The sequence below is a fragment of the Athalia rosae genome, chromosome 6 (genome assembly GCF_917208135.1).
Source record: "Athalia rosae chromosome 6, iyAthRosa1.1, whole genome shotgun sequence".
NCBI classification, from domain to species: domain Eukaryota; kingdom Metazoa; phylum Arthropoda; class Insecta; order Hymenoptera; family Athaliidae; genus Athalia; species Athalia rosae.
In genome coordinates this window covers 2,785,658-2,803,863 of record NC_064031.1, presented here as the reverse complement: position 1 = coordinate 2,803,863, position 18,206 = coordinate 2,785,658, and the positions used below count along the sequence as shown (strand labels likewise).

Sequence of the window (18,206 nt, the reverse complement as noted above, 5' to 3'; positions counted from 1 at the left end):
GTCGCACGACTCATAGGATATCAGGTAACTCTGTAAGTAAAACAGCGTCCTGAAGCGAAATACGTAGAGAAGCCATTTTCGCTGAACGTACTGCCTATACTTATGGCAGCGCACTGGAATTCGGTGCCATCTTGTCTTAAATTCATTTATTTAGAGGATTCTAGAGGATTGAATTACAAAGATGCAGCAATACTTTTCTGTTGAATTAAAATAATTAGTTAGCAAAAATATCTATGGTTAAATCATCATTCTCATCAGGGTTACATGCACTCGCGAAGAGCGCGCTTAGTTGCGGTAAATCCAGTGCACGAAAATAAAACAGGGCACAGCAGTAAAATACTTTCCATTTGGTATTCAAATTGATTTCACGAATCACCGAAAATATCGGAGTTCATTTTTAGATGGAGGTAAAATTGTGTCGGTGAATGCTTTTGAATTTCAAATGTATTCCGTCGTTGGGTAACAACGTGAACGAAAATGTAGTAATTTGGTTCATCCAATCGGAAGAATCTTAAAAATTGGAAACTATTAGTTTTAAAGTATGAAAAATCGGTAACGTCCCAAGATTCAATTGACTCAAAAAAAGCGTGCCATTTGAATAGAAGTTGATGTCCACTTTTCTAGAGATCGATTGTATTATCTTATCTTCGCACGATAAACAGATCATTTATTGACCCTGATGCGCTTTTAGATCAATATTTGGTTGTTATCGGTGGTTTTGGGTCGATAAATTTTCATTCAAACAATTGGATTTCGGGCTTGATTCATCTCGATATCTGCCACGAAAGATCTGCGCCTAGTCTTTTTGAATGGAAAAAAAAAATACACATATTAAGAAGAGATGAATAAACTAAACGAACATAAAATCAATCACGTTATATTGTAACAAAAATTTTATTGTCAGTTATCAATTCGATCATTTGTATGATTTAGGCGTAATGTAGCAACGTCGACGTCGCCATATAGGCTGTTATTAGAAAACCGACGAAAAATGTGATGGCTCTCGATGGCTGTGGCAATGGAACGAGAGCGTAGACAATTGTGTAAACGATTCTTGAGATGACGAAACTTCTGATGAGAATTCCGGCTAGCCACGTCGAAGGATTGGTCGAAAGCCATAAAAATGTAGCCAAAAACCATGGAACAACATTTTCAAGATCGTTCAAGTGGCATCTCCTAACTCGCTCCACATCTGGGTCGTCAAAGCAAAGTTTTGCTTTTTTGTCACCATATTTAACATCTTCAGGATTTGAAAATATCTGAAAAGGAGGTTTGCTAGTACGATTTTCAAATATTTCAACTTTCGATGGATCATAAGTACAAATCGATTTATACCGGAAAAATTAATTACGAATGTACACTATACGATCAAGCAGAAGCTCCATATTTATGATCACATAACAGAATGTATAGGTATACTGATATGAATACCTAATCTAGTGACGAAAGAAACTAGAAGAATTCTATTTCAAATTCAAACTCACTTGTTTTTGTAGTCGTTGACGAGCGGTAAGCGGAGCGAGGGCGAGTACTTTGAGTACCAAAATGGCGCCCCAAAATCCAAAAACTCTTAAACTTTCCGGATCAATATTGAGAGACATTTTGCTACCTGTTGCGTCTACGTGATAACGCGATCTGCAGATTATATGAGACTGACCGAAGTTATATGCTGTGTTTAACTGCAAGTCATACTGCCGTCTTACAAGTCATGGATGCGACCTCTATATATGTCTATATAGATTATATACACCAACCGTTCACTAACGGGGACTAGTACAAAGTCCATTCCTTTAGATTGTCCCGCTATCAACAACGAAGCTCCGAACTACTCCAACTGCCGCTTTACGGAGAGTATCTTGTCTTTGTCCAAACCAATTTCAAAACTAAAAAGAAACAGCCGACTGAAGCGTTGGATATTCAACTTTTCCTCTAGAAAGTCAATTCGTGCCCCAATCGTTTTAGAGCCTTGCACCGCAGAAATAAATTAAGATAAATTCTTTGCTTTGAAGGTATCTGAAAGCGGAAGGTTCAAGCTTTAAGTCGATCTAAATTTTATCTATTTAAGAGCATTCTTCAGAAAGTTATAAGCGTTTGAAATTGGAAGATTTACTATGGTAGTGTAGATGAAAAGTTGAGGCGATGCGATGCCCCCACGAAGATCTGTGTTGTAAAATTAATAGACAGATAATGTTCATTAATTGAAAGCAAGATTTTCTCTTTAAATGTACAAGGACATGAACAATTGTAAAAAAACGATAGTTGTATATAATTGCTGAGTTTATCCACTTCAATTACGTTGATGACCGACAATCGACAAGATGATAAGAGTCCGTTGAGTAAAGAGTAAACGTTCGTCAGTGATACGAATTTTCCACAATTTTATAACAATAGGTTTTCAACAGTCATGTGAAATGATAAATCAAGCAATCCAAAATACAAGACAAAAAAAATAGTAGTTTGTTTTATTCCAAATCCGTTGGAGAATAGAACGGAGATTTCAATGCTCCACGGTCGATGTGAAAATAAAATTATACCCTGGTATCTCAAATGCTAAGAACGGAAAAATAAGAAAACTTGTTTCCAAAAACCAATCTTGTAGAATTGTGGTCTAGCCTTGAATAATTGTCGGATTCTGTTGTGTATAGTTTCGCATATCAAACAACTTGTAATCATAGATAAATTGAGCTGTAGTTGTAGTACTGTTAACGCATAATATAAATAAAACACCTATAAACGTAATGATTTCAATATACGTTGTGGAAAAATGAAAATTAACAATTTCAAGATAAAAATTACAAAGGGGAACCAAGTGAAATTCTGGTACCATAATCATCCAAATTTCAAAATGCATTGAGTGAGCAATTCAAATTAACTGTGGCGTTTCGAAACTTTTAAATGTCGTTCAACAATTCATGTCTTGCTCGACAAAAATCCTCAAAGGATGAATGCAGACTTTTCCTTTATTCATAAATACTATACAAGCTGATTTTCAAATTCAAATTATGGAGTAGCAACTGCCGCTGCTTTTCTCAAGGCTCTAATGTTTCGATCAATACTTGAATCTCTGCTTTGCTACAATTTCAATTCTGTTAGTACATTACAATTCCGAGGGATAGCGTTAGCATTCTACTACCCCTAGATTCTTCCTACCCTTTGCCTACTTTAAAACCAGAATTTCCACTTTTTGTTCTTTGCGAGTGGTTTTTATTATTGTTTTCCATTGATTAGCCTAGTTTTGATATGTAGTTTGAATTATTTCTTACCAGTATGTCTTTTTTTGACGGGGACATACTGATTTTTTGGCATTTCTTTGTAAATCAAACCATCTATTCTCAATGGTACCATCAGCATTCTAGATCCTAGCAGACGGCAGTTAGTCGCCTCGTCTCTTTCGCAGAGTGAACATGTATCCGTAAAAAGTCAATCAACGGATGAAAGAATCCTGAAATCATATAATTAGCCAGTAATAATAATTAGCTGAATTGAAAATGGCAGCTTTGACAAGAGAACCTTTGGAAAATGCCGAAGACAAGCAACTACAGTAAGTCAAAGGTTATCGTAACTTATAAAGTTTACAAAAAAACGTCGTATCGTTTTCAGGTTAAAACAAACTAGAATTTATACCAGGGATCCAATAAGCGAACTGTTTATCCGAATAGTTGGTCATTAGATTTCAAGCCACGAATATTTCAGATCTTTTTGAATAACGTCTACATTTTTGCCCCACAGATTTGATCAGCTCACATATAATTGGGTCGATATAACCAATGAGTTCTTTAGTTCTGTACAAAGTAAGTCATCAGAGTTAGGCGGAACACTTGATAATATTTGCATCGATGTAGGTGAGCTGTTTTCTATAGGTCAATGTTTTCTCGCTCAGGTTTGGAACTAGGAGAACTTTTGCACGATGAATTATTTGGACTATTTGAAGCTATGTCCGCTATCGAGATGATGGACCCAAAAATGGATGCTGGAATGTTGTGTAACAGGGGCAACAATAAGCCATACTCTTTCAAACAGGCTGTTGACTCTGGCGCTATTAAATTGGACAATTTAACTCAATCTGAAGTTATAGGGATTATCGATTCTACATACTCTTGCATAGTATCTTGGCTCGAAGGGCATAGTCTTGCGCAAACCGTTTTTACCAACTTGTATCTCCATCAACCAGGACAAATATTAGACAAGCCTCTACGGACGTTTTGTTATGCGATTTATAAAATAATAGAGATCATTAGAGATTGCATTAACAAAGCCATGGTGTTTGAGGAAGAAGATTTCCAAAGTGTCACCTATGGCTATAGATTACAGCAATACATTACAGAGCAAAAGGCGATAGCCATGTTAAAAGAAGTTGAAGAGGAACTGCACAGGAAGAGCAGGATAAAACCTGTAGACGATGAATCTGATAGAGAAGTAAGATTTTTTTTCTGGTTCTTTCTACATATAGTTGTGCAAAGTTCAACTCGAAGGAGCATAATTAAACCAATGGTATACTTCTCATAGTACAACGACGCGCTGGCTTTGTACGCGAGGATAAGATTTACTAAAATGTTCTACCAAACTGTGTCGCTCATGGAAAGAAAAAAGCAAATTCAGCAAGGCTTAGTAGACTGCCAAAGGCTCTTATCCAATTGCTCTGATATGATGCAAGTCATGCTAAAAACTGTAAATCGAGGTGTAAATGCTGATGAAATGTGTTGGTATATTTTATACAATTTTATGTTGTTGCTTTGATGCTTTTGATGTGGCCCCTCCTATCCCTTGTATTCCTTCCTATTCCTTCGCTTCGCTTTGAAACAATTGTTCGGTGAAACAAACGCACAGTATCATTTCAGGTGATCATCCAAACATTATGGGGTTTGATCCCATGGTAAATCAACGATTATTACCTCCAACGTTTCCGAGATATACAAAAATTAAACCGCGAAGCGAAGCTCTGGAATATATAGATAAATTATTGAATCGGTTGAAAACTGTTAGCAAAATTACAGGCTACACCAGTTTCCACGGAGCTCTGGTAAGAATGTGATTTTGCAGAACAACAATGTCTTCTCACCAGAATTTGTCGAGAATAAAATTTTCTTTCAGGATTTTTTCTTGGAATTTTCACGCCAGAGCCCATGTATACTGTCAAGATCCATGCTGCAAATTGTTTATCTGCCATTACCCAATCGGGTCTTCGGGAGCCAGAGTTTTGGCGATGTGTTGAGAGACGCTGCAAGAGCCTTCATAGCTCCTCCAGCTCTGATGCCAAAGATAACGTTATTGCAAAATGATCAGGCCAAAGATTATGTCGATGGTTTTTTAGGCCATTGTGTTTGCCTATTCGGAAGCCTGGTACAACTCACTGGCCACAATCGAGCGAGACAAAGGGATAAACTTGCACATTTATTAGAAGACTTTGCAGCTCTCCAGGATGAGGTATCGTTGGGTTTTTGAACCAATCCAGTGGCTCACTTGATCCTGGTTATTTATAATTCCGATTTTCATTCATCCAGGCAGAGCGAGTGGATTCGTACCTGCACACTTTGTCGTTGAAAAGTGACACGCCAAGACCCCACCTAGCGTGTTTTGGTACCTGGATATTGTATCATACGTTGAGAGTGATGGTTATGTATTTGCTCAGCGGTTTTGAGTTGGAATTATATTCGGTCCATGAGTATCACTACATTTTTTGGTATCTTTACGAGTTTCTCTACGGCTGGCTTATCGCCACCATTACAAGGGCAGATACTTTTCTAATGAAACAAGATATTCATAATGAAACTCAAAAGGGCAGGGGAGCGAAGAAAAGTGCGAAAAATAAAAAAAAAAAATCGACACCGAGGCCCTACAGCTTAGAAATTCTTATCTATCAAGCCTTGCAAAATATCTGCGAAGGATATTATCAGGTAATATCGTTCGTCGATTGCTTACTTATTTCTCTCATCTCTTGCTAAAGGCTTCTTTATTTTTTTTTGTTTGTGATTACAGGCGCTAGTAGGATTTCGTATTGACAAAAAGATCCCCTCACCTGAGTCTCAGTTCGACTCTGAGAGAGTTCGTTATGAACACAGACTTCTCCCTTTCGCCTCATTACTGACACCACCTCCGGTTCACTATCAAAAATTCCTGGACATGACCAGCGAACAGATGCAAAACATAAACGTAAGGCAATTAACGGTTGATAATTGATAGAATAAAGTGGGCTCCGAGAATTTCTTCAAGAATTTATTTTTCCCCAGGAACCGGTCACGAGTGAAACACAGTACTTAGCTGGATGTCGAAATTTTCACCAGGCCAGAAATATGCTGGAAAGCGCGCGCTCCCTGTACCCTGCGAATGTGCATACCGTAAACGAGGTGAAAATTGTACATTATTCATAAACTCTATGACCTTATTAATATACTTGTGATTTCAGATAAACGATTTACTTAAAGTATCCAAAACCAACTTCATAGTACTGAAATTACTGGCTGGTGGACACAAAAAGGATTCTACTGACCCTCCGATATTCGATTTCTCATGCCATCAACATTTTCCATTGATTAAGCTAGCGTAATGAATTCTCGTCGTCGTTTGATTGCATATAAAAAAATAAGTATACATGAATAAAGAAAGTTTACATATATTTATTTGATCCATCGCCCGGACTCTTTGGACGTATATTTTTTTTTTAATTGGAGCAGAAAAATATTTTTTTTTTTCCTAAACGTTTTCGATCGAAATCGCTGTATTAGTGTAAATAAATCATTTTTTGTTGTCAATATTTTCCCTGTTTCCTTCCTCCCACGCAGCTGATAAAACAGTTTATGAATAATCGAGCTGAACGACGACAGATGTTAAACTGATAGCAATACCAGAAGAAAATCGATTCACTTCGAAACGCTTCTGCTATTTTATACGAAGTTACCATCGCGTCGTGTTTATCAGCCATATCTGAAAATTATAAAGACCCAATTTTCACAATATATTTTTCGATATAAGAAACCGAAGAACCCTTTGACCGGGTCAATAAATCGTATCGATATGATGATCGTTGTGGAGGTAGAAAATCGTGCGATAAAAAAACCGTATTTAGGAGGGTGGCGGCATAAGCTTACTGGCGTTAAATATTTGAACGCATATTCCCAAACTGGACCGCGCAAGAAAGCTGTACCTTGGGATTCGCAATGTACTCGACCCGTTCAAACGGTGGAAACGAAAACTCGGTTTACCGAAACTTCCGTGCACCGTGGCACTCAGATGTCGCGGTAAATTGGACGACGATTACCGAGAATACTTTTCAAAAATAATTCGCCGTTTAAATATTCCTCCACAGGACAGATTGTTACATTCCGAATGTCTCGGATAAATACATGACAGCTAAACGTTACGAATCTCACGATGAAAATAGATCCAAGTCAAACTTTGAGGGGAAGATCGTTATGATACAGAAGTTTTACAGAGCGTACAGACTCGCTAAATTCATAAAAGAGTCTGCTGCTATTTATAGAAAAATTGTCGCCGACTGCGAAGAGCATGAAAAAGAGAAGATTCTTGCATACAAGTTACACAATGATCATAAAACATTTATCTCTGCAAATTTTTTCCTCCTAGGTTTTCCATTTCTCGGAATAAAAATGCTGCTTTTCCCTAATAGAGATTGGAAATTTTTTTGATTCTCTTTTTTAACAGGCGCAGACATCAGCACGACATAATAAGAAAGACGTATCCCTTGTCGCGAGCTGATTTCGACATGTTGTATAATTTGATGGATCAGTGGAAACATTTTCAAACAAAAAGAGCAGCCAGTTTATTCTTCAAGGGAGCTCAGCGAGCTTCGGACGTGGCGGTGTTAAACAAATCCGTTGATATGCTGCGTGATATTGACAAGCAAAAACAGCAAGTTAAAAATGAATTTCTCGAACGTAAAGCTATGAAATTCCTAACGTACCATTGCGAACCAATTACTTGGAACGGTTACAAAGCTAAACCGGTCGAAATGATTACCGTGAAAATTCAAAGAGCTCGAGAATTAAAAAAACTTCACGATAATCTATGCGATGAGAATCTTTCGACGGAAGAGAGAGTCGAACTTTTATTAATGATCAAACATTCTCTCAAGAATCATCGATGCTATTCGGTGAACGAACTCGTTTATTTGATCGATCAAGAAATACAACTGATCAGTCGTGGAATAAAGAATATCCGCCCAACGCAACTGAGACGCAGGATAAAAAGTAAAAGAAAAATAAAAAAAAAAAAAAGAATGAACAAGATTTTCAGTTTCAAGATTCGAGCTGAGTCATTCGAAATTCGCAGGTGCTTTTTTATATTTCGTACAAGAGAGTGAAAATTGTACTTGCAAATGTAAGGACGATTTTTTATCACGTGATCCGGAATGCGATCATTTGGAATTACCCCTCGAAACCGACATGCTCTTCTGCAGACGTTGCAACAGACTTCTTTCGTACAATAGATTTTCAGCGCACGTTAGAATGAAAAAAATTTTACATTGTTCGGGTAAGAGTTTTTTTTTTTCGTTCATAATTTCCGGAGACAAATAACAGTGGGGAATAATTTTATGCAGCGTGCGAGAGATTGGCGGAAGGAAAGGAGGCGCGTATAAATTTTTCACTTTTTACTTATCTGCTGAACGGTATCAGGGAGGACGAAATGAAGAGAAATTGTTTTTCGAGTCTTATATTCGTTATGCGTGAGCCAGGAATATACCACTTAGTGAACAACATTTGGCATGGTAAATCGATCGTGAGTGAAAACGACGATTTATTTCAACTACGTCTGGGTAGATTCAACATTCACGCCGAATGGTCACCTTGGAACTGCATTTTACTTACGGAAGAGGAAGCTGAGGCCCATTACTACATAAAAGATTTCCGCACGGTTTACGCCCAGAGTTTATTAGACAAAGTATTTCTAGCTCAAGAACAGGCTAAGAGTCATTTCAGGTAACTGATCCGCAAAGATTCCGGAACACAAAAAAAATAATAAGTAAAAAAAAGAGCACGGATGACTGATTGTTTTCGGTTTCCCTTTTTTCTCTTCTTTTCACCTCGAAATTTTCAGAGAGCTGGTCCTGTTCGAAAAATATTTCCGAGAGTCCTCCAGATTTTACATGATACAAAAGAGAAACGAATACAGAGCCCCGAACACCATTGAAAATTATGATCCCAATAAGCTTCAGCAGAAAATTTGAAGTCGGACCGATTGAGCAATCTTCGTCGACGCCGTTATTGCTTTCTACTACGCAGTGTGACGAAAAAAAAGTTCCACGATTGAATTATTTCGATGCAAAATTTTTCGGCCAAAATAAAAAAACCTCCCCGATTCTTTTCCTCCTCTCCCCTTTAATTATAACCCGGCCCGCTTGTATATTCGCAGCCGTTTGATCGATCAAACATCGGTATACATATTTACTCGTAGCAACCCTGATTCCACCATCGGTTCACCCGCTGGCGATAGTCGAGGAAAAATACCTGAGGATGGAGGGCCTTCGCTGCGAACGTTTTATCTCAAAAAATAAAACGTTCGTTGAAATATTTTTCGTGCTCAGTGGATTTATTTGTTCAATCAATTTGTTCGACATTTTTTAATCGACGTCGCTTTTGGGTGAGTAGTAAAAAAAAGAAAACGGAAAAGATGGTGATAGTGGTGGAAATCGAGGACCGGAGTATTCGAAAGCCCTTTCTCGGGGGTTGGAGGGACGTTAGAAATCAGACGGAGTACCACAACGCGGCAACTCAGACCCGCCCCCGGGATCCTCGGGTCCCCTGGGATTCCCTGATAACGCGAGACACGCAGACGACTGTATTGGTGGATAGAGTAACCGAAATTCCGCATGAAAAAGCCAGTCAAACTTTTGAGAATGGAATTTACGTGCCTAGTGCTTCTGACAAGTATTTATCGCCCGGAAAGTTTGAGTCGAAAATCCGGAAAAACGTATTTCAAGATGGAGCAGCTCGACGTCGTTACCTCGAGGCGTTTGCTGTGAAAATACAAAAGTTTTACAGGGCGTATCGCACACGGTCGATGATACGACATTTCGCGGCGATATTTAGAAACCTCGTGAAGACCAACGCGAGCTTCTACCGAGCGTTCCAAGAGCAGCACGGAAACAGAAGGCAGCTTCAGATAATAAAATCGACCAGTCCGAAAACTCGTGATGATTTTGAGATGCTGTACAACCTCGTCGACCGATGGAGAACCGGGGAAACCGAAAGGGCCAATAAAACGTTCATGAAATGCTCTAAGATGGCGGCGCACGCTCTGATACTTCAAAAAGAAATCGAACTCCTCCGTGCGATAGACAGGATAAAAACCGAGGTGAAAAAAGTTCAGGCGGAAAAGCGCAACTTGGATTTTCTGAACCGTCGGGCGAAACCGATCACCTGGACCGGGTACAGGGGGTGTACGGTTTCCATGGAAACGCTGAGAGTCCAAAAAGCTAAGGAGCATAAAAAATTATACGAATCTCTCTCGCGGTCGGACATGCCCCCGGAAGAAAGGCTGAATTTGTTGACGGGAATTCGTGAATTTTTGAAAAATCATCGCTGCGAAACCGTCCTCGAAATATCTTACCTGATCGACCAAGAGCTGTGTTTACTTTTCCGAAAAATTCACGAGGGAATGTTGGACCAGTTGAGGAATCGTTTGAAATTCGCGTTTCTTTATTTGATAAAAAACGAAAGATACTGCGGAGTCAAGTGCCAAGACCCTTTCGATCGTCGGTGCGAAGGCGACGACGTGATTTCGAACGACAATCATTCGACGAATCTTTTAGAAGGTTCGGAATCGATAACCAGACTCTGCGGTAAATGCGGTAAATTATTGCCCATTAGAAAATTCGGAATAAATAGACACCAGAGGATATCCACCTGCTTGAATTGCGACGCGAACAGATCACAGAGATCTTCTATTCGTCCGGTGAACGAACCTTACGAAGAAATGTTACGAAGAGTTCGGAGGCACGAGGCGAGTCGTAAGGCCTTTGAGAGCGTGGCTTTCATCATCGGCCCCAAGGGTATCAGGCATTTGGTGGACGTTATTTGGCACGGAAAATCAGGTATTTCCGAATGCTCGGATCTCCACCAACTAGCCCTCGTACGTTTTCACAGAGACGCCGTTTGGGCGCCCTGGAACACCTTGGTTCTGACGAAACGGGAAGCGAACGTCCACTCGAACCTCGACGACCTCGGTCACGTGTACAGTAAAAATTTGCTCCAAAAATTCACGCAAAAGAATTTGCAAGCCAGACTGACCTTCGAGTCTCTGGACATATTCGGAGGGGGCGAAACCCTCGACGATTTTTAGAGAAATTGAAAACCAGAAAAAATCGGATGAAGAATGGGGAAGATCCGTAATCGGTCGAAAAATTTATTCGAGGATTGAATAAAGCCCGGTAAAATGGAAGGGAATGAAAATTACCACGGTTATTTATCGGGCTCATGTACGAGGCGAACGTATGTGTACGTGCAAACGAAAAGAGAAAAAAGGAATCCGAGTCAAACTAATTCGGAATAAAATTGTGTGCCGAAAATATCACCTTATCCAAACAAAGTTACTTGGTGGAAAACAGCTGGAACTAACTGCCCGCTAAAACGGTTAAACGAACGAACAAAAGGCTCCTCCTCAATGAACGCGTTTTCTCTTACCCTCATCCCTTTCATTTTTATATACCTTTACTCCGCTAACGTTCCTATATATACATCGGTACATAGATATTTCTCTCCGCAAGCCAGCTTTACTTTCTCCCCTCCAAAAAATTTATCCCAACAATTTTTCCAATCAATTTACACCCTCGGTCGAGGCGAGATGATTAATCGATGGTGTGAATCGATTATCTGATCTATGTATCTACCTTGATTTTTTTTTTTTTTTTTTATTTCTGCACGTTTCACGCGTTCTTTCGTTCCTTTTTTTTTTTTTTTCTATTCCTTCTTTTTCTCCATCAAAAATCATCGATCGAAATCGCGTGTCGTTTATACTTAATGATGATCGTAGCTGCCTCTGAGGTGGAAATATATAATTGAGATTTATCGCTAATACGAAATTTCGGGGATTAACTTCTGCACCCAATTTTACCTCCGCGTTAGGATTATTACCATCATACCGCCTGAGCGCACAAATTTTTCCGTTTTTTTTTTTTTTTCAACTTTTCCTTCTCCTTTTTTTTTCGTTCCCATAATTTATCACCCGACATGGATTGTGGGAAACGATAACCCTGCATTGACGCAACGAGAAAAAAAAAATAAATGCAGCCTTGAATTATTCTTCGAATCCAATCATTTTGTTTTTCTCTTCGTCTTCAACTTCCGAATTACTTTCTCATGTACTTATTAACGTTCAGTTATTTTTGTCTTTCCTTTATTTCACTTGCTTCACTTTTTCTAAGTTTCGAAGTTTCGTTGTTCGACCTTTTGTTCCCTGGGCAGATTCGAGCTTCGCGGTTTCTTTCTGATCTCCGAATACATACTAACCATGTACATGAGAGCGTACTGTATGTACACATAGTACGGTCGGAAACGTGTCTCTTGGGTGAGATTTGAAATGAAATTTTTATTCGAAAAAAAAAAAACAACAAACAAAAAAACAAACAAAATACCAAAAAAAAAACGACGTGAAAAAAAGCTTAGACAAACTTGAACTCTCAGAAGACTGCTGCGCGTGGTTTGATTCACCGGTGAAAAATTCTGTACCGCGCGATGCACATCTAGAGTAACTCGCGGGATCTTGGAAGTTCTCATTCTCCAACTATGGTATACGTACCGTACATAATATTAAAAATATACCTGTACAGATGAGAAAAAGAAAAAATCGAATGTATATGTACATATAACTTTATGAAAGAGAAAGAATAAACTTTGACAAAGTGGCTCACCTAAGAGATTAGAAAATTTAACAATAAAAAGACTAAAGAAAGGAAGAAAGAAAGGACAGTGATTCCCTTTTTTCCCTCTCACGATTTTCCACTTCCCGTCAATCGAGAAATGACATCGGATGACGTCTGGTCGTGATGATAATACAAATGCGAACGTTATCCATTTCTCGTTAATCTCTTAAAGCACTAGCACGTTGTTATATTTTACACGCACGTTAAGATTTCATTTTTGTCGGTCTACGAATTTTTCCCATCGAGATATCCTAATTTTTCTGCTTCGAAAAGTCGATAACTCGATCAATTTCATAGATAGACCAATTTGGCTTTTAGATTCGGATTCCTGATGTCAAAATACATAAAAACAGCATAGGAAACCCAAGCGTTTGGCTGAAATATTCGAAAAATTAAATATCGACCTCTCAGTCAATCAGCAAATAGGACAGTATGGTAAAAATCCACTCCGCGAATGACTTCACTTATGCAAATACGTTGGATCGTTACGAGACACGAGTGTTAACGTTGGTTTTGTAAAATATCAAACTAGCCCCATCGCACAATAATCGCGCGGTTACCTCCTGTAATTCCTAACGCTTTCAACGTCGGTTCTCCGCGAAGTAAAATGATAATGTTTACAAGGGGATGTTTATCGCTATCGTTCTCGCACGCCCTCAGTCGTCATCATCATCATCATCGTCGTCGTCATCAGGATGGTAATAATAGTAACGAAACCTGCGTCATTACGAGCATCGTTCGCGGACGCGAACGTCCCCGCGTAACGCGGGTATCCACTTGTTCCGTAATTATTATCCGGACGTACGGTGCGACTTTTATGGGGTACGTACGTACGTATAGCGCAACAAATATATGCGGCGTATATGTATAATGCAGAGTATTTCTCAGGTGCCGCGCCGGACCAGTTTTGTTACGAAGGTTGTTACCGTCCGCGGTATTTCCACCTCTTTTATTCAACGGAGTACACTTCTGGAGGTCAGAGAAATTAGGAGGAAGAACTTTGTTTCTTGAATAATTTCATTACCGGGGGCGCGAGGTACATACATATACATATATACATATATACCTACATACGTACACGCAAATATACATATGTACATAACACTAGCGACTATGTGCCCACGAATAAAGTACCTCCCTGAAAACTGTTCCGTTTCGCTGCCAACTCGGATGTACGTTTCCCTACGTATATACCGCGTGTCCCACCGTTTGCGACTCAGTGTGTCCGGTTGCCTGCCATCGAGCGCCTGTTTTACCCTCTGTCGCTAAGTCAGACTGAAGACCGAGGCAACCGGACGTATTGCCGCGTAATCTGCATGGAATGGAAGAAAAAAAAAAGAAAAAAACCAACCAAAGTTATCTTTGTATCGAATTTGAAAATAGGAAGATGCCGGGAAATTGAGGAGATTCGGTACCGAGCGAGGCGAGGGGCGAAGCCGTGGCGGTAGAAAACAGACAGAGACTAATATTGTGGTAAAGGGGCGTAACTAGGGGGTGTATTATTACGTGAGATGTGGAATATAAAGTGAAGCAATTACTTGAGGAGGGAGAATCGCTAGCTAGGGGTTTATATTATGTACAACCGGAATAAGTATGTCTACGGTGTATATACTTATGTACATACGGTGCATTATACGTACATAGGGTGTAGTGGAAATAGGCTTTGCTTTTGAAATTAGAATGGCTACGGGTAAACCTGTAGATATAGGTACGTACGTACGGTGATGCTATACCTCTCTCTACCCCACGTACACGTAGGTGCGGATGCTAGAGTTGGTTTGAGCCCATAAATTAAGTCGATCTTAACTACGATATAGATAAGAATATATCAATGTCACCGGGACGATTCGTTTTAAATGCAAATAGGCAAGAAACTCTTCGTCTCTATGTGCGTTCGAACCGAAGTCACCCAGGTGCTGCCAGCCCCGGGGTTCACTTTATACCCACTTTTTGTTTCTCGTATTATTTCTTATTCTTATTGTAACATCTTCTTTGCGGCTCGTTCCTCTTCCTTCCCCCTTCGAGAAGAACCCCATCTCACCACCCGACCGCAGCAACGTGTGTGCCGCACCCTTCAGCTACAATTTCTTTTCCTCCTTCGGCGTTCGTCTCCTTTTCATTTTTTTTTTTCCTTTTCTCCTCACTCTTCCCGATGAAAAATACTAACGGTACTTGAAATTTAACATCCTCCCGACCCGCACTGCATAGAAATTCTTTCCGATAGGTCGCTCGAAAATAAAGGGACGATATGAAAATTCGGGTTTTCGTAAAAAAAAAAAAAAAAAAAAAAAAAAAAAAAAAGTGGATACCATTAGCGTGTGTACGTGAAGAATGTGGCAGTTTGAGGAAAGATTTTTGAGATGATAACTTGCGTATTTATGTACACGGGTATATATATATATGTATTTACAGATATTTCACATAGGTAGACCGAAAGTTTAGTACGTCGTCGACGGTTGTATGTGTGACTACGGTAAGAAAGTTGGATCGTGAGTTTGGCTCGTCGAACTTTCCGATTATCCGAAATTTTGGTCATTTGCAACCAAGTCCAATATAATTCCGTAGTTCCAAACTCCAACCAACGATCCGTAATACGCGTTCGTATCGCGACGAGGAAATAGGCGAAAAAGAGCACGGGAGATATACAAAAAATCACACATTTTTAAACCTCGTATGTATTTTAATTTCATTGTAACGTCTCGACCGATGAATCTTTTTTCTCCGAACTTTTCAAAAATCTGTGCGTATTCTTTGTTTTCATATATTTACGGTAACGTACGAGCGCGAGGATATTTTATTTCGATTCTTTTTCCTTCGCGAAGCGACGAAGTTTCTCTCCTCCCCCAAAGTACGGTACAATATCTATAGGGGTCTATGATTTCCGGGGAAAACTACTTCACTCGCAGTTAACGCTATTAATACTTTATCGACGAATTATTATCATCATCATCATCGTTATTATTATTCTTACTGGCACAGATATAATTCTCATTGTTATTACACCCGATATAAGCGACTGAGGGAGGAAATATAGGAAATGATATAAATTTATCAGACCCTGAAGTTCTTCCGAATTGCTATATTACTATATTACTATCCATGATCCGTCGAGACTTAATAACGATATTGAAATATGATGAAAGAAAAAAGACCAAGATGGCTGAAGTTCTTCTCGTTTTTGTTCCACGTATTACGGACACTTTAAATTTTTTTCAAAGAGTTCGGGACGGGGGTGACACGAAGCGACCAGGTATTGTAAGATATGGAAAAATTGGAATTGAGGGAAAAGTGGATTTTTAATTTATAAACTTGGAACTTACGTTCCGTCGTTCGGTTACTTTCACGATAATTGACTCTAGCATAAATGCCGCACAAGTAACACGATTTGCTTTAATTTGCAAATGAGTTTTGCATTCCAAGTGCTTAATTAACACTGTGCAGTCACGAATACCCCCCTGCTAAGGCGTACGGTACGTACGTACCACGAGCCGAATAGAGCCGAGTCTTACATACACGTGCATTCGTTTCGTTTCATTTTCACTTTCATTTTCATTTTCTTGCCAATTTCACATTCTCGTTTCTCCGAGTAGTAGTTGTTACACTCATACCACAAACTCTACACCTCACATAACGTTCGCGCAATTTATGTATATTAGAGGGAAAAAAAATGTATACATATGAAATTTAAAAAAAAAAAAGAATAATTGCAAACGTATATTTTTCTCTTCCTTTCGATGTACGAGGTATGCGATGTGAGAGTATATACATTATTGTACGTGTGTATTTGCAGATTTGCAAATGGGATGCGGCGCGTTCGTGATTCGTAACGGGATCGTAACATAAATTTTCAGAGAATAGGGCGATGTATATCAATGACGGGCAATTAGGCTCGCGACGAATGTGTAATTGGCATTCGCTAATTGCATTTCAAAATCCATCAAAATATCCGACTATTACGTCGTTGCGCGATATTCGACTCTGCGGACGTCGTTGTTAATTTATATAACATACAACGTAAATTCCAAATTAGATTCGAACCGCGATCTTGGCGCGAGGCGAAATTTTCTCATCCCTCCGTAAACTCCGAGTTCGAAAACTTCGGAGAAACGCAGAAGAACGAGATGAAAAAATACACATCATCGGTTCGATTGGGGTCCGAACCGAATAAATGTACACAGATTTATCGCCTATTTTCCTCTCCTCGTTTTTCTATTTTCTACGTATCTACGCGTACACAGAAAATTGCGCAGTTTCCCGCAGAGCTGTTTCGCGCGACGCCCGGATGGATCCCCTCTCGTTGCCCAAGGTAAACGAAAGTGACGCACAAATTGCCGGTGTACACCGGGTATAATATAGTTACACACGTATTACGGATATATGCGTACATATGTACACGTTATGTAGTATACATACACACACACAGAGATATATACGAGATCGTATATTAGGTACGATATTTCTACGCGATTACCCGGGTTAACTTATCGACATTGGAAAAGCGCCGTGAGCCCGGAGGCCAAAAGCCCTGCGGAGCTTGCCTCGATGCAAAGCCCGCGAGGCTCCCGCGATCGAGGCCCAACCCCCGTTCCCCCGAACCCGGACCATTTTTGTGTCAATAATACCTAGCTACCCACCTCTGTGATTTATTACTCAAAGGGTTAACGCCACGACGACGACGACGACGTCGACAACGACGACGACGACGACGACGCACCTCGTCACTCTGAAACGAACGACAAAAATTTTCCCAACGAAACGGCTCTGACGAGAAATTTTTTTTTTCTCCCCGTCGAACGCAGAAGTTTATTCCGCAATTTTCGAATAGTTCTTAACATTTTCATCTTACGGAGGGGGGGGGTGGGATTGCGACGATGAACCCGCGGAACGAGTTTATGATTACCGTCCTCCAAATTATGTAGATGTTATGTGCGTAGAATTATGCGAAAACTTACGTGTAAAATATAAATATATGTAGGCACACGTTCGCGTGTGCGTGTGGGATGTTATATTATGTACGTAATATATATATATATATGCCTATATGTATGTGCCTACCGTTGAAGTTAAATTCTAGCAGAGGTGCCCGGCGTAATACCCAAAGCCTCATCGTATAATCCGTAACCGGGCCAATCCGGAAGCTGAAATGTCCCGCCGGATGTAACTCGGAAGTCGGACGTATACGGGAATTAATTATCTTAATGGTAATTAGCGTAATTTTGTCTCTGTGCATAACCTCATGTAGATATATTGTTGTACAGGTGTGTGGGTACACAATTCGTACCGTACATCCACTCGAGACTCTCGAATAATCCCAACATTTGGAAAATCGATT

At 39.7% G+C, this 18,206-nt stretch overlaps 4 protein-coding genes across 4 annotated transcripts; 3 read left to right on the top strand and 1 right to left on the bottom strand.

Moving 5' to 3' along the window:
- Positions 1–875: 875 nt before the first annotated feature.
- LOC105688724 (microsomal glutathione S-transferase 1-like) lies at positions 876–1,697 on the bottom strand. The gene is made up of 2 exons (XM_012405245.4): positions 1,485–1,697; positions 876–1,259 (listed from the first exon to the last, which is right to left on the bottom strand). Exons 1-2 carry the CDS (start codon positions 1,599–1,601, stop codon positions 930–932), a joined length of 447 nt encoding a protein of 148 aa, XP_012260668.2. The 5' UTR covers positions 1,602–1,697; the 3' UTR covers positions 876–929.
- A 1,532-nt stretch (positions 1,698–3,229) lies between these two features.
- On the top strand, positions 3,230–6,751 carry LOC105688723 (N-alpha-acetyltransferase 35, NatC auxiliary subunit). Its single transcript, XM_012405244.4, has 10 exons — positions 3,230–3,541; positions 3,730–3,791; positions 3,881–4,416; positions 4,507–4,699; positions 4,839–5,020; positions 5,092–5,424; positions 5,502–5,894; positions 5,977–6,150; positions 6,228–6,344; positions 6,404–6,751. Exons 1-10 carry the CDS (start codon positions 3,489–3,491, stop codon positions 6,542–6,544), a joined length of 2,184 nt encoding a protein of 727 aa, XP_012260667.2. The 5' UTR covers positions 3,230–3,488; the 3' UTR covers positions 6,545–6,751.
- A 260-nt stretch (positions 6,752–7,011) lies between these two features.
- LOC105688688 (IQ and ubiquitin-like domain-containing protein) lies at positions 7,012–9,402 on the top strand. Its single transcript, XM_048656843.1, has 4 exons — positions 7,012–7,235; positions 7,304–7,531; positions 7,660–8,204; positions 8,555–9,402. Exons 1-4 carry the CDS (start codon positions 7,012–7,014, stop codon positions 8,935–8,937), a joined length of 1,380 nt encoding a protein of 459 aa, XP_048512800.1. The 3' UTR covers positions 8,938–9,402.
- LOC105688687 (IQ and ubiquitin-like domain-containing protein) lies at positions 9,394–12,896 on the top strand. Its single transcript, XM_020853890.2, has one exon. It carries the CDS (start codon positions 9,625–9,627, stop codon positions 11,293–11,295), a length of 1,671 nt encoding a protein of 556 aa, XP_020709549.2. The 5' UTR covers positions 9,394–9,624; the 3' UTR covers positions 11,296–12,896.
- Positions 12,897–18,206: the final 5,310 nt, after the last annotated feature.